The following is a 13,746-nucleotide window of genomic DNA, read 5'->3' as shown; positions in this document are numbered from 1 at the left end:
TACATTTGATTGCCATTTTTGTCTCGCAGGGGAAGTCCACAATATGTTCTGCAAGGCTGGGTTAGACGAGAAGCAAAATCTGGTTGATCGTCGCTTACAAGTGAATAGGAAAAAACAAGTAAAAATGCACCGAGTGTGGGTTCAAGGCAAATTCCAGAAACCATTACACTTGACTCAAAAAACCTCCAAATTGGTATTTTCACTCCTTTCTCATGGCTGAAGTATGTACCATGTTAAGGTACAAACCAGAAGATAACACTGTACAAAGACTTCTATAGATCTTTCATTTTTGAAAGGACCATCAGAAGGAAAGAGAATTTGTATATCCTGCTGTTTATCATGGGTGAGCTCTTTTGTTTAAGCACTCGTAAATGATTTGGAAGAGTGTACCATATTCTGTGTTTTCAAAACTTAATATGCTCAAGCTTGTTTGGGTTTATTATGTCTAACCATTTTATTTGTTCTGTGAATTTTATAAGCATTTGATTAAATTACTGATATCAGTCAGATGATTCTGAGAAACCATGCCCTGCCATTTTTTAGAAGTGCAAAAAAAAAAAATTTTGTTTATGCATTAGTCTGACACAGTTAAACTCTCTTCCTCTCTTATCTGATTAGCAGAGAGGCAGCACTCCTTGTTTCCCTGGCAAGTCACAAGACTAGGTGAATTTTTGGTTTGTTGTTGTCTGTTTTTGCCAAAACTTTTTTTTTTTTTTTAATTCAGAGACTAATGTCTGAAATAGAATTTTAGTTTCTCTTTCCTTTCCTAAAATTGGGGAAGTATGACCCATGCTAGCATTATTTTCAGGCTATTCTTAGGTGTACAAGTTGTTGTAAGCTCTCTTTGGACAACTGTTATACCCAAAAAAATTCTTAAATTGTAGCAATTGAAAATTTATTTACCACCTTGCCCAAAAAGGATATAAGTTGGCTTGCAAATTGCACTTTGTAAAAATGGAGTTTCTAAGATTGGTTTTTCATTTGTTATACAACATATATTGAGTACATTATGCTAAATTACATGGACTAATAAATACAGATCCAGTCCTGTCTTCAGAAAGCATAGATAGGATCTGGCTGGCAAAGCAAAACGTGTACATCCCAAGCCTCTAAATCATGATCTCAGATAATATATAAACAGGTACTCAAATAGGGAACTTATCAGCTAGCGGACTTTGTTATGAGCCACAGAGATCTAGAAGAAATGGATAATCTCTTAAAGGACCACCATTGGAAAAATTCAGTTGCCACTATTTTTCCTTTTTGAATTCACTTAAAATTCAGTTTTCTGGAAGAATGTGATTGGTCCAACTTGGGTCATGGATTCATCTCTGGACAGTTTGGGGCAGGGCAGCTTCATTGATGGTGCCACCTGAATTTATGGAGTGGAGGAAAGTTCCTCAAAGGAAAATGAAGACACTGTTGTCAAAAAAAGAGAGGAGGGATGCTGCCAGGTCACAAACAGCGTGTCACATAGTAGTGGTAGCAGCAGCAATAGTGGTTCCAAGGAGCGAGAAAGATTAGCTGCTGGGAAGGAAGGGGGAAGCATCAGGGTTCTGGGGGGTGGTGGGTATCAGGTTAGTCCTTGAACGTATGCTCTCCAAAGATGGGGATAAAACAAGTGTGTTTGGTCTGGGCCATTCCTGATGAGGAATCATGGAGAAAAGATGGGGGTGGGGAGTCAGCTTCTAGACAGCCTTGAATAGAGGGCACATTGGGTTCTAGTCTCTAGTCTGGAGCAATCTGAGGTTTGTTTGTTTCTGTTTTATCATACCCATGGCATGTTATAAATATATTTAGAGAGATTGAGGCATCCTATATGGAATGGAATGCAGTGAGGTCAGATATCAGAGCAAGGAAGACCACATAAAGGTTTTTCGCATACACTTGCCTTGGTAGCAATTCCTCAGAAGTACGATATCAAGGTGTCTGTTTAAACATGGCATCAGTCGATAAATGCAGAAGTTAAAATGTGCCGGAGACGCTTGTCTCCGTTGTATTTCATAATTAAAGTGTACATTTAAAAGCCAAACTAGTTGTGAAACTATTACATACAACAAGGGCAGATAGGTAAGTTAATGTTGCTATGGGAACCCCAGCAGATCTTCTTCTGTCTCAATTTAAAAATCATGGCCTAAGGTGGTTTTAAAAACAACAGAAGGTAAAATCATTCTCGCATTCTCACACATGTAAATTGTACTCTCTCTCTTTCAGTCCCAAGTAGCAGATTCAAGCCAGGCTTTTGACTGGCACAGTAAAATTCAGCTTTGTGTCTTTCTATAACGTATAGCATGTAGTTAACCTTTAGAAACTTCAAAAATACATCAACCAAATTTGGACTGTGAGACACAAACTGGGCTCTTTTGGGCTCTGTCTTGCATAGACCTCCTGTGCCACATGGCTGCTCCGTAGGGCCATGTCTACCAGTGTCTTCTCCTTGTCTGGTCAGTCTTTCTCTTGCTTAGCCCACTGAAATCAGCCCCCTACTTAAAGTTTCCTGCTAGACAAAATATAGATTTTTGGCAGAGGGGGAAAAAAGAGAGAAAGACCTGATTTGGAATATTGCCTATAGATATTAAAAAATCATGAAGCATTGCAAATGTTTCTGCTTGGGTATTAGTTTAAAATATTTGATAGCTGCATGAAATTCTATTTTTTTCCTTATGAACATAAAGCTAGGACCAGTTAGTTAGGCAGAGTTTGAGATTTAAAAATTCATCTTCTGAGGGAGCTGAATTTCAAAAGAACCATTTTCTTTCTAGCAGAAAAAGATGTTCCTTCCTCTTCGTACGATACAGGAACAATGAAATATTCTATATTAAAAATGCACCCTCCATTTTTCTCTACTTCTAAAAATTCACTTTTGAGCACCTTCCAGATGTAAAGCTCTCACAAATGAAGAACTGTTTCAGAAGTTTGTAAGAAAGTCAAGGTAACAGTTTCTATTACTAAAAGTTTTGCATTCAGTATGACACATTTATCGTATTGGAACACCCAGTTAATGTTGACTTCTGAGAAATTATTTGCTTTGCTTGATTCAGTTCCATATGCTTTGTCTCTAAAATACGAACACATCGAGGTTTCTACCATTCTGGAGTCTAAATAATTACTGTACTCTAGTTTGTATGTGAAAACTCACCCATATTTAGACTGCTAAACTTCAGGTAAATTAAATTCTTGCCCCCAAAGTCCTATGCTGTATTCCTATGGTTTTCCAATTCCTCAAAGCCAAGTTCTGAAGCCTGAATATATCACTCCTTGTTACTTCTAATTGGTTTTAATGTTTATTATGCTCCTCACAAGTGCAGATAACTGCACATTTGCATCACTAATAGACCTCTTTCAGAGCCTCTGTTGCTCCTGCTTTCTGCCTCTATCAGTCATCAGCAGACGGCAAGTTGGCGTGGGTATTCCCCACCCCCCACTTGTGAAAGTGTTGTAAATTCTAAAGCACTGAATATATGTGAAGTATTGTTATTAATACCAACATTTACAATCTACAAGGCAGCATACAGAGTATTCCAGCAACAGAAACTTTTTCAGTGGTTTTATGAGACCTTGTGAGAAAGACAGTAAGATGCAGTGGAAAAGTATTACCTGAGTCAATCAGAAAGATAGGTCTTGGTTCCTCTTGAACCACTTAGCTACTCTTAATTTAGCAACCAGTGCTGATTCTTTTATATACCATATTTTTATATATTACATTATTACTTCATGTAATCTTCAAACTCCTATGAATTCATTTCTGTTCTGACCACTTAATAGATAAGACTGGGGCTCTGAGATTTGGGGTAACTTGCCCAGGATGTCACCACCAATCCATGGCAGAGCCACAGTTTGGACCCACAACTGTCTGATTCCAAAACCTGTAGTCTTTTCAGCGCACTTTTAATCTATAGCTTACATGCTGCTGGGAAAGCTGCTGGAGAAGAAAAAGAGCCCCTGAATCAAGCGGAGAATTTACAGCGATGGGTAGGAGTCTGGATGAGACAATCTGCAAGGTGACAGCTCATTTTAGATCCAGTGGTTCTATGAAATAAGTACGTTGCACTGGTCCACAGTTACAAACTAGGAAGGAAAAGAAGGAAAGGAACCGAGGGGAATGACAAAGCAAAGCTTTCAATCAGTTCTTTTCAGCATTCTGCGTATGTTTACTTCTGCTCCCTCCCCACCCCCTTCAGGCTTCCACTTGGCTCCCCTCCGAGGGAGAGAGCCTGAGAACCCATCACTTGCACACGCCTCACTTACAGGGGGAGAAAAAAAGCAGTCTGAAAAAGCCCTTAAAATGTCTTCCAAGGGATTCAGCTTTAGTATAATCTAAAATATGTGAATTCAAGGATTGTCAGTAATAAAATATGAGTAAAAACATCTTTATTTTAAAACATTGTATGTACATTAATGCCACATTAATGCCAATTCAAGCATAAAATGTTGAGCATTTCTTGGAATATGGTTTGGGATTTGAGAGGCACAAAGGTACCTGCAAGATGGCTTTGGTGTTGTTATAAATATAAATAGAAGTAAAATAACAGTTGCATCTTCATTTATAATGAATCTTATATTGTAGCTTCAAAGCTACAGAGGAGAATGGATGCCAAAATCTGTCTTTCATTAACATATGCCTTACATGACAGGGAAGAGGTGTTGAAGACAAAATTACTTTTCCTTCTGAGTATGAATCAGCAGCATGCAGTAACCAGTAATAACAGCTCTGTGTATGAGTGCCTGCAGAGGGTAAGAAAAACAGCCTCAAATTGAAAATGCAAGTGCACCTGCTGGAGAGGCCCAGGAGGCTTCAGAGCACAGCCCCCTGGAGCACCCCCTGAAGTGTCTTCCAGCACAGTGACCCCACCTCGGCCAGCCGCGCCGGCATGAGCTGGACAGAGCACATTCAGACCTCCAGATGGTTAAAGAGAGCCCACCCTCAGCTGCCCCTGGACCTAGGAGGCACTACTCCTTGTTCAAGAGTTTAAAACAGCTGCTTTGGATTCTGTAGTGCATGGGGTTTCACAACCACTTAACCTTTTGTAAGGAAGAGCTAGAGGCAGGTGAATGAATAAAAATACACGTTAACATTTCATAAGGAGAAAAAAAAATCAATACTCGAGGAACTCATGGACTTCAAATAGTCACAAATAGCGTCCAGTTAGCTGTGTCCCTGGCTTCCCAGGGATTTGCGTCTTTATCTTTTGATTTTCTCCAGCAGATAGGCACTAAGCTGAGCCTGGGCCCCAGAAAATAGATGCTTTTCTATCGGATGTTGCCTTCCAAATCAAGTGAGCCATTGATCGCCTCCTAAAAAGCCCCCAAGCACCCCCAAGCATTTCTCCTGCTTGGGCTGATGGGTTTGGTCTAGGGAAACTATGAGTTTTGTTATGCTTATACAAATTCTTTGGCAGTTTTTTCAGTCTATTGCTCCTTTATGTGATACTTCCTAGCTCACTGCAGAAAAAGCAGAAATGATTTTTCTTTCTCAGTTAATCTTTCTGTATTGATTATTGGTTGTTTTAAACCCATTGAGGAATGGCACTCACCCTTCAAGTCTTTAAGCCTTTTTTCATTGGGAGAAAGCTAAAACTGTGTGACTTCATAAAATTACCGACAAGATGCCATTGAGTCATTTGCATTGGTTTGGGGGGGGGGATTAATGCTATGTATTTAACACAGGCAACACTATGTGGTTGCTGCCTCATTTCTCTTACCTGTCTCCTGAGGGTGACTTGTCTTCCTCCGGAGGCTGTCCTACTGAACAGAATGTTTGGCGTAAAGAATCTGATAGTTCTCCATACACCTTTAGTTCTGCCCCAGTCCCTCAGGTGAGCTGAGACCGCGTCCCCTCAAGCAGCATTTGGAAAGCGCACTGAAAATCCCCTGAAAGAGAATGGCTGAAATTGCCTGCATCACGTGCTGCATTGAAGCACGGAAATTTCTGTCTCCAAGGATAATTGCTTTTCTCGTTGCTCATACTTCTTCCTCCACAGCCCTCATTTATTTTAATGTATAGATTCCACTTTGACTCTGTAGAAGGTATTTTTAAAGTTTTTTAAAAATCCAAATGAAAGATGAAATTCAGGATCCAGAAAAAGTATTTATTCTATTTTTCCTTTCCATGAATGTATTCTTAATCAACCAGTCTTTCTGATTGTCTCTTCATTTGCAGCTTTGTTTCCTAATAGAACACTTGGGCTCTGGAGATTAGCGAGACAAAGCTTCATTATAACCATCCTTGTTTTACTCCCATTTCTTATATGGTTTCTCATCCTAACTCACTCTCCAGGTGCTTCTTTCTCTTGCCAAATAGTGCAAGGAAACACTTTTGCAGATCTTTTGTTTACTTTAGAAAAAACACTGATCCAGTCTTTCCCGTTCGGGAGTGCTGCTCATTTCCTGACTAGCCTTTAAAGATTTGGCTCAGTAGCAACTTGGGGATTTGTTTTCTACCCAGAGTGGAAGGAGCTGGGTGCCCAGCAGCCCCATGCTGGAATGAGAATTAAGTTCTGCTCATTCCCTGGATAAGCAAGCCGACGTTTTTCTCATAGTTCCCCCCCCCCCCCGCCCCATTCCTCCAAGTTTTAAGGTTTAGTCACTTAGCTTTAACTTTTTAGAAGGCATTTTAATAGGGTTGTCTCTCCTCCAAGTGCTGGGAGAAGCTGATCATATGCACAGGGAAACTCAAGAATAATGAATTCCCTGTTTGTGGGTTCTACCTACAATGCAGTGTGCTGCGCACCACGCGGTGGGCTTGCCCCTGCTCCAGTTACACTGCCACTTGCTGGCCTGGGTCTAGAAGGACCTGCAACACCAAAGGAATTTGGCTTGTGCTACCTCACTTTCTAAGTCCCCAAGACTGCTGAGTTAATGTAGTTTTGGTTATTACCCAGTTGAACATTTTCTTATTTCATGTAAGTTTTATAAATTTTTTGTGCTTTCTTCTCTTTGGCACATTTACATTACATTTCATTCTAGTTATGCAACTGTATCTATACTTAATTATGTTTATATATGAGTATAAGTTACTTTCTGTTCATCCTACCGTGGGGAATTTATTCATAGTTTCTTATGAGGTCAGTAACTTTCCGAAGAGGTAGGCTATCTAACCCGGAAGCCTATACTTTTCTATATTTATGCATTTTTACATTAAAATATGTTTGGACTAGCAAAGTTCAGGTTTTTTTTTTTTAAGATTTTTATTCATTTATTAGAGAGAGAGAGCGAGCATGATGGGGAGAGCAAGGGGGTGAGGAGCAGACTCCCCGCTGAGCAGGGAGCCCAACACCATGCTACCCAATGTGAAGTGGCGCTTGATCCCCAGGACCCTGGGATCATGACCTGAGCCGAAGGCAGATGCTTAACCAATTGAGCCACCCAGGTGCCCTGGACTAGCAAAGTTGAATGATAAAAATAAAAACACTGACAAAGATCTTACATCAAGGGGGTGGTTACTGTTTCTTTAAGGACTTAATCTGTAATATAAAGTAATATCACAAATATAATAACATGTTTGGGGATGGGGAAAATACAAAGATAAAGCTATTGGCATAGACAAGGTCTAGTTGAGGAGGCATACTGCTGTCAGTCTGGTGGCAAAGAATCTAGGGTCAGTCATTCCTCCAGCTCAGCCAGGCATAGTCACCACAAGGAAGGGCTACCAGAAGAAGCAAGCCACGTTCTGGCTTAGAGAAGGTAGGCAGTGTTCACAGGCAGATTAGCCAAAAACTGCTCCAGTGACCCAAAGAAAAATGGAAGGTCAGAGAGAATTGTAGCAAGAGCGACTTGTAACTGAATCTTGGAGAAATGAACTATAAGCTTTAATGCCCCCTGGCCTAGCTCAGGAAGAGCCAAAGAAAGAGCCCTAACTGGGCCTTGGAAATGGGAAGGCTGCAGAGGCCATGAGCTTTTTTTCTGTTTACCTGAAGTGTATCATAGAAATGGCTGGTAAGACATTTTGTTCTTGATACTTTTTAGAAGAGCAAAGACTCACTTTTATCTGATTCTTCTTTTGATTCCAGAGCCCTTGTGTTTTCCATCATGATATGTCACAAAGTACGTGTTTATTGATCTTCAAAAACCTGGAAAGATGAGACACAACTTTAGGAAAAACACACCCAGAAAGGTACAGGCAGAAAGGGCATTGACTGAGCTGGAAGGTTGCCCTCATTCACCAGTGTGGCAGAGGAAGATCTGGCTTCTCCTTGGCAGAATGTGCAGAGTAGGTATCAATATGGCATAGCCACCATCCTGTGCAAGAACACTAATGGAAAGCAAGTGAAGAATATAGGCTAGCATAGCCTATGAGACATGGCTTCAGTGTACAATCACTGCCATTTGGTGAGGTTTGAGGGAAGCCCCCAAAGTAATATCTCTGTATTCCTGCCCAAACTGTAAACCAGCTGAGAGAAGCTGGTACTGGAGAAAATGTCTCAGGGTACGTGGGAACAATGGCTTTCCTACTATTGAATCCAAGAATCGAGACCCACAGCTGAACAGCTGCAGGACTGTGCTCACAGGGGTCTGCCCCTGTGTGGCCTTGTCCAGAGTAGCCAGTTTCCAAGAGAGGGTGAAGGAGGACTGGGTTAAACATGCCTAATTCGTTTCCCAAACTCACTTCTCTAAGGCACTTCTCCCAGGAATGAAGAGAGCAGGATTAAAGAGACCAGGTGGGTCCCTCCACATGGCAAGAAACAACAGGAGTGAGCATTACCTAAACCTTTTAGAAGTGCGGAGTAAAACCTATGTCACGTTTACCAGGGCTAGAGCAATGTGGAGTGGACTCTCCTATGTCCTTTTAGACTTGCTGAGTAGTCTGCTTAGAGAGATAGACCATCAGTAGTTCTTCAGCATTTACCTATAAGCCTGTGGTCTATCAGCATCTGCCTTAGTGATGGATGGAATCTTCAGCGTATGCACTGACACATGTCAGTGGTTGGTATATGGGGCACTAAAATCAAAGTGAGTTTCCAAAGGTATTACCAGTGACTTATTCTGGGAAGCTTACCACACTTAAATCTTTACCAGACTGCTAAATAAATGGCCAGGAGGTCTAGCAACTCTGCCAGGCACCATTTCTACATTCATTTGCAAAAGGAATAACTGGCTGTAGACCAGCACTTCTCAAATTACCTGAGGTAAAGGACCAGTTGTTGCTTTTTGTTTTGTTTTGCGCATGTGCAACTTGTCATAGACCAATGCTTTACAAAGATGAATCATTAGGAGGGAAAAAAAGGATGTCCTCCAGTTGCTGGCATTGTGTTTTCTGGTCTCTGCCCTCTCTCCAACAATCTCTCCTTATGATCTCCCAGGCAGCCAGTGCATACCAGCTACATGTCAGGCCCTGCTCTAGTGTTTGGAAATGAAGAGATGAGCAGGAAAAAATAAAGATAGGCAATAGACAAGCTCAAGATTTTTATTAGATTCAACAGATATAAATTGATTTGGTTGCTCTTCTTACCTTGTCATGGACTGGAGATGAAACAGACCAGCGCCTGCCCACAGCCCACTCTTTGAGCTGCCCGACTCTAGGCCATAGAGAGACTAAAACTCCACATCACAGTATTTGATCGGCTTCACCTCCTGAACCCTGTAGTCTTTCTTCACCATGGGACATCTTCTGCCAGGACCGCACTCTTCCACCTAGAAAATGCTTAGTCCAGGTGCTCCAGGCTCTTCCTGGTACCTTTACACGCAGGTGGCTGTGTTAAGCACACAAAACCACACCGCATCACCCAGCTCTCACCAGGATTCCTGGTAGTTATTGTTTCCTTTTGTTCACTTTTTTAAAAATGATTTTTTGTGAATAGGTGCTTAATAGTTTCTAGGCTAATTTAAAATGGAAAGGGAGATGATTCTATTCGTTTATTAAAGTCAAACTTGTGATTTTTTCCCTATTGAATGGTATTTTAAAGACTGAGTTGATGCCGAACTCAAAGAACATGGAGAACTCAGGGAAGGCCAGAGATAGATGATTAGAAGCTGAAGAAAATGTGTTAATTCACCCTAGAAGAAGAGCACACCAGAAGATGAGAATGATAGCTCCCAGGTAGAAACAGGCAAAATGGGTTCTCGGAGAAGAAACATGGGACCCATCTGGATATGAATCCTAGCTTTGCTATTGCTGCTTGTGTAACCTTAAGCAAAATACTTAACATCTCTGAGCCTCAGTGTCCTCAACTATAAATTGAAGATGATATTGCTTACCTGAAGATTGTTGCAAGGACAAAAGACAAAGCGCATCAAATATAAGGCATAGTACCTGGAGATGATTGGTGCTTAAAAAGTGGTAATTATTAACCTATCACTAATAAATTTTTATTTTTATTTTTTTACAAAGTATGGTGATCAAATCTTTGTCTCTTTTGGGGGGAGGAGGAAAAATGGCCTCCTCCTGCAGTTCAAATTATTTAAATTAGCCATAAGGAACTTCCTAACTATGAAGAGTTCAGGTGGTTTTTTTGGTTTTTTTGAAGATTTATTTATTTATTTTTAGGGAGATAGAGCGCGCATTTACACGAGTGGGGAGAGGGATAGAGAGAGAGAATCTCAAGCAGACTTCCCACTTGGTACAGAGCCTAACTCAGGCGGGGCTCAATCTCGTGACCCTGAGATCATGACCTGAGCCAAAACCAAGAGTTGGACATTCCACTGACTGAGCCACTCAGGCGCCCCAAGAATTGAGGTTTTTTTAATTTCAGAAAGTCATTGCTGGGGACGCCTAGGTAGCTCAGTAGGCTAAGTGTCTGCCTTTGTCTCAGGCCGTGATCTCAGGGTCCTAGAATCGATTCCTGAGTTGGGCTCCTTGCTCAGTGGGGATTCCGCTTCTCCCTCTGCCTGCCACTCCCCCTGCTTGTACTCTCTCTTTCTGATAAATAAATAAATAAAATCTTAAAAAAAAAAAGTCATTGCTATTTCCTTGACTTATGTTCAGTTCTGTTCAAACATTTGTTAAGCATGCACTGTGTGCCAGAAACTGTGCTGGACACTGATAGTACTAGAGTGAATAAGACTTAGATGCCTGCAATGTAGGATGGATGCCCATTTATCTGAAATGTAAGTATCTCCCACTTGAATTGCCTGGCTCCAACTGACCACTTACTTAAACCGCTTGGTTCCATTGGCCAGCACTGCCACAGTCTACCTTACTGTACCATATCCATTGGCATCCTCATTTTTGAGACCCTTTCCAAGGCCTTCCATGAACAAATCTAGTCATGTACTACCTAGTGAAAGCCAAACAAAGCACATGAAACAAGTCCTTAAAATGTAGCCCCTGCACCATATGCCCTCTGATGTCCAAGGTCACTTCTAATAATGCCACCTCTACACAGACCACGTCCTTCACAGCATTTAGGGCTTTCACTCACAATGCCTTTCAGCACCATTCAGCATCACCACAATCCATCTAACTGGTCACAATTGAGATGAAATCTTGGCTGCCTTCAAAAGATCTACAAGACTCTAAAAGTGCTACAAAGCTCTACTCCTGGCACCATGCCCCATTCATCTGAGTCAGTCATCCAAACTGGGAACCTGATCTGGCTTACCTCTTGTCATCGTTGTCACCTGATCCTCATATAATCTCAAAAACTTATCCTTGTGGAGCCCAGAAAAAAACCTTGCATATACCAGTCAGAAGACTTTCTGAAAGGGTACCAACACTGGGGCACCTACGTGCCTCAGTCAGTTGAACATCTGACTCTTGATTTTGGCCCAGGTTGTGAATTCAGGGGTCATGATCTCAGGGTCATGGGATCAGGCCCCATGTGGAGCCCAGCATCAGGCTCTGCACTCAACCGGAAATCTGCTTTTCTCCTACCTCTCCCTCTGCCCCTCCCCCTGCTCCCATGCACTCTCCCTCTCTCAGATATATAAATCTTAAAAAAAAAAAAAAAGGAATCCAACACCATTCAATAGGGAAAGGACAATCTTCTCAACAAATTGTGTCGGGAAAACTGAATATCCACCTGCAAGATAATGAAGTTAGACCCCTACTTTACAAAACATGAAAAATGAACTCAAAATGGATTTTAAAAAACCTAAATGTAAGATCTAAAACTATAAAACTTTTTTTTTTAAGATTTTATTTATTTATTCGACAGAGATAGAGACAGCCAGCGAGAGAGGGAACACAAGCAGGGTGAGTGGGAGAGGAAGAAGCAGGCTCATAGCGGAAGAGCCTGATGTGGGGCTCGATCCCATAACACCGGATCACGCCCTGAGCCGAAGGCAGATGCTTAACCACTGTGCCACCCAAGCGCCCCTGAAACTATAAAACTCTTAAAACACCGGAGAAGAGCTTCATAACACAAGTTTAGCAGGGATTCCTTGGAATATGATACCAAAAGCACAACAACGAAAAGATCGATTAGACTACATCAAAATTAAAAACTTTTGTACATCGAAGCACACACTCAACATAGTGAAAAAGCCCACAAAATGGGAGAAAATATTTTCAGATTACATATTTGGTAAGGGGTTAATATCCAGGATATATGAAGAACTACAACTCAACAAAAAAACAAAACAACCCAATTATAAAATGAGCAAAGGATTTAAGTAGATATTTCATCAGAGAAGTTACACAGATGGCCAGTAAGCACATGAAAAGATATAGGACTATGACTAATTAAAACCACAGTGGGATAGCACCTCACACCTATTAGAATGACTATCACCAAGACGCAGAAAATAACAACTGTTGGCAAGGATATGGAGAAATTAGAATGCAAGCACACTATTGGTGGGAAGGTAAAATGGTGCAGCATTTATAGAAACATTATGGTAGTGCCTCAAAAACTTTAAAATAAAATTACATATGATCCAGAAATCCCACCTCTGGATATATATCCAAAATAGTTGAAAGCAGAGACTGAAAGAGATATTTGTACTTCCATGTTCATAGCAGCATTATTCACAATGACCAAAAGGAGGAAGCAACCCAAGTATCCATCAGCAAATGAACGGGTAAATAAAACATGGTGCGTAAATACAAAGGAAAATTATTCAGCCTTACGAAGGAAGAACATTCTGACACATGGGTGAACCTTGAGGACATTATGCTTAGTTAAATAAGCAAGTCACAAAAGGACAATCACAGTATGGTTCCACTCCACCTCCAATTGAGGTACCTGGAATAGTCAAATTCATAGAGACAGAAAGTAGAATTGTGGTTGCCAGGGGCTGAGGTACGGGAAATGGGGAGTTTTTGTTTAATGGGTAGAGTTACAGTTTTGCAAAATAAAAAGAGTTCTGTGGATGACTGATAGTGACGGTAGCAGAACAATGTGACTGATGCACTTAATGTCACTGAGCTGTACACTAAAAATGATTAAGATGGCAAATCTTATGTTCAGTGTACTTTACCGAAATTTTTAGAAAGGAAAAAGAAAACTGGCCCTTATGTATTAGCCTGGCCTTCCAAACCAGGAGACCAGCCTGTCTCCTGCCATTCCTCACCACGCCCAGCCCAGTTGGACTTGGCCGGGCAGTTTCCATACACACTCATTGCCTGGTCACAGGAGACAGGACTTAAGTACAGAAGATCCTGGGCTTCCACCACCATGGGACTTTCCACCCCTAAGTATGGATCATCAAAACCCTTCACCAAGCAAACCTGGGAAAGTTTCAGCCCTTTCACAAATCCCAATGACTGGGAGTGATGGAGGGGGCCAGAAGCAAAGGTGTTACATTTGACTTTCCCCACACAGTGTGCTGGCATGACATAAAAGAAGATCCCTAGCATTTGTTGAGGGC

The 13,746-nt window shown here is 41.3% G+C and overlaps 1 protein-coding gene across 7 annotated transcripts in view; it reads left to right on the top strand.

Annotated features, from left to right (window-relative positions):
* METTL8 (methyltransferase 8, tRNA N3-cytidine) overlaps positions 1-4,526 on the top strand; it is an 83,040-nt gene extending 78,514 nt beyond the window's left edge. For all 7 annotated transcript variants that reach the window (XM_057318544.1, XM_026492573.4, XM_057318530.1 and 4 more), the window contains one exon: positions 30-4,526. In XM_057318544.1, coding sequence (XP_057174527.1) covers positions 30-220 — 191 coding nt within the window. In that variant the 3' untranslated portion in view covers positions 221-4,526. The remainder of the gene's footprint in view (positions 1-29) is intronic.
* Positions 4,527-13,746: the final 9,220 nt, after the last annotated feature.

Source organism: Ursus arctos, unplaced genomic scaffold (assembly GCF_023065955.2).
Source record: "Ursus arctos isolate Adak ecotype North America unplaced genomic scaffold, UrsArc2.0 scaffold_1, whole genome shotgun sequence".
Classification (NCBI taxonomy): Eukaryota; Metazoa; Chordata; class Mammalia; order Carnivora; family Ursidae; genus Ursus; species Ursus arctos.
Note: the sequence above shows the minus strand (reverse complement) of the source record. Positions and strands in the feature narration are given on the sequence as shown.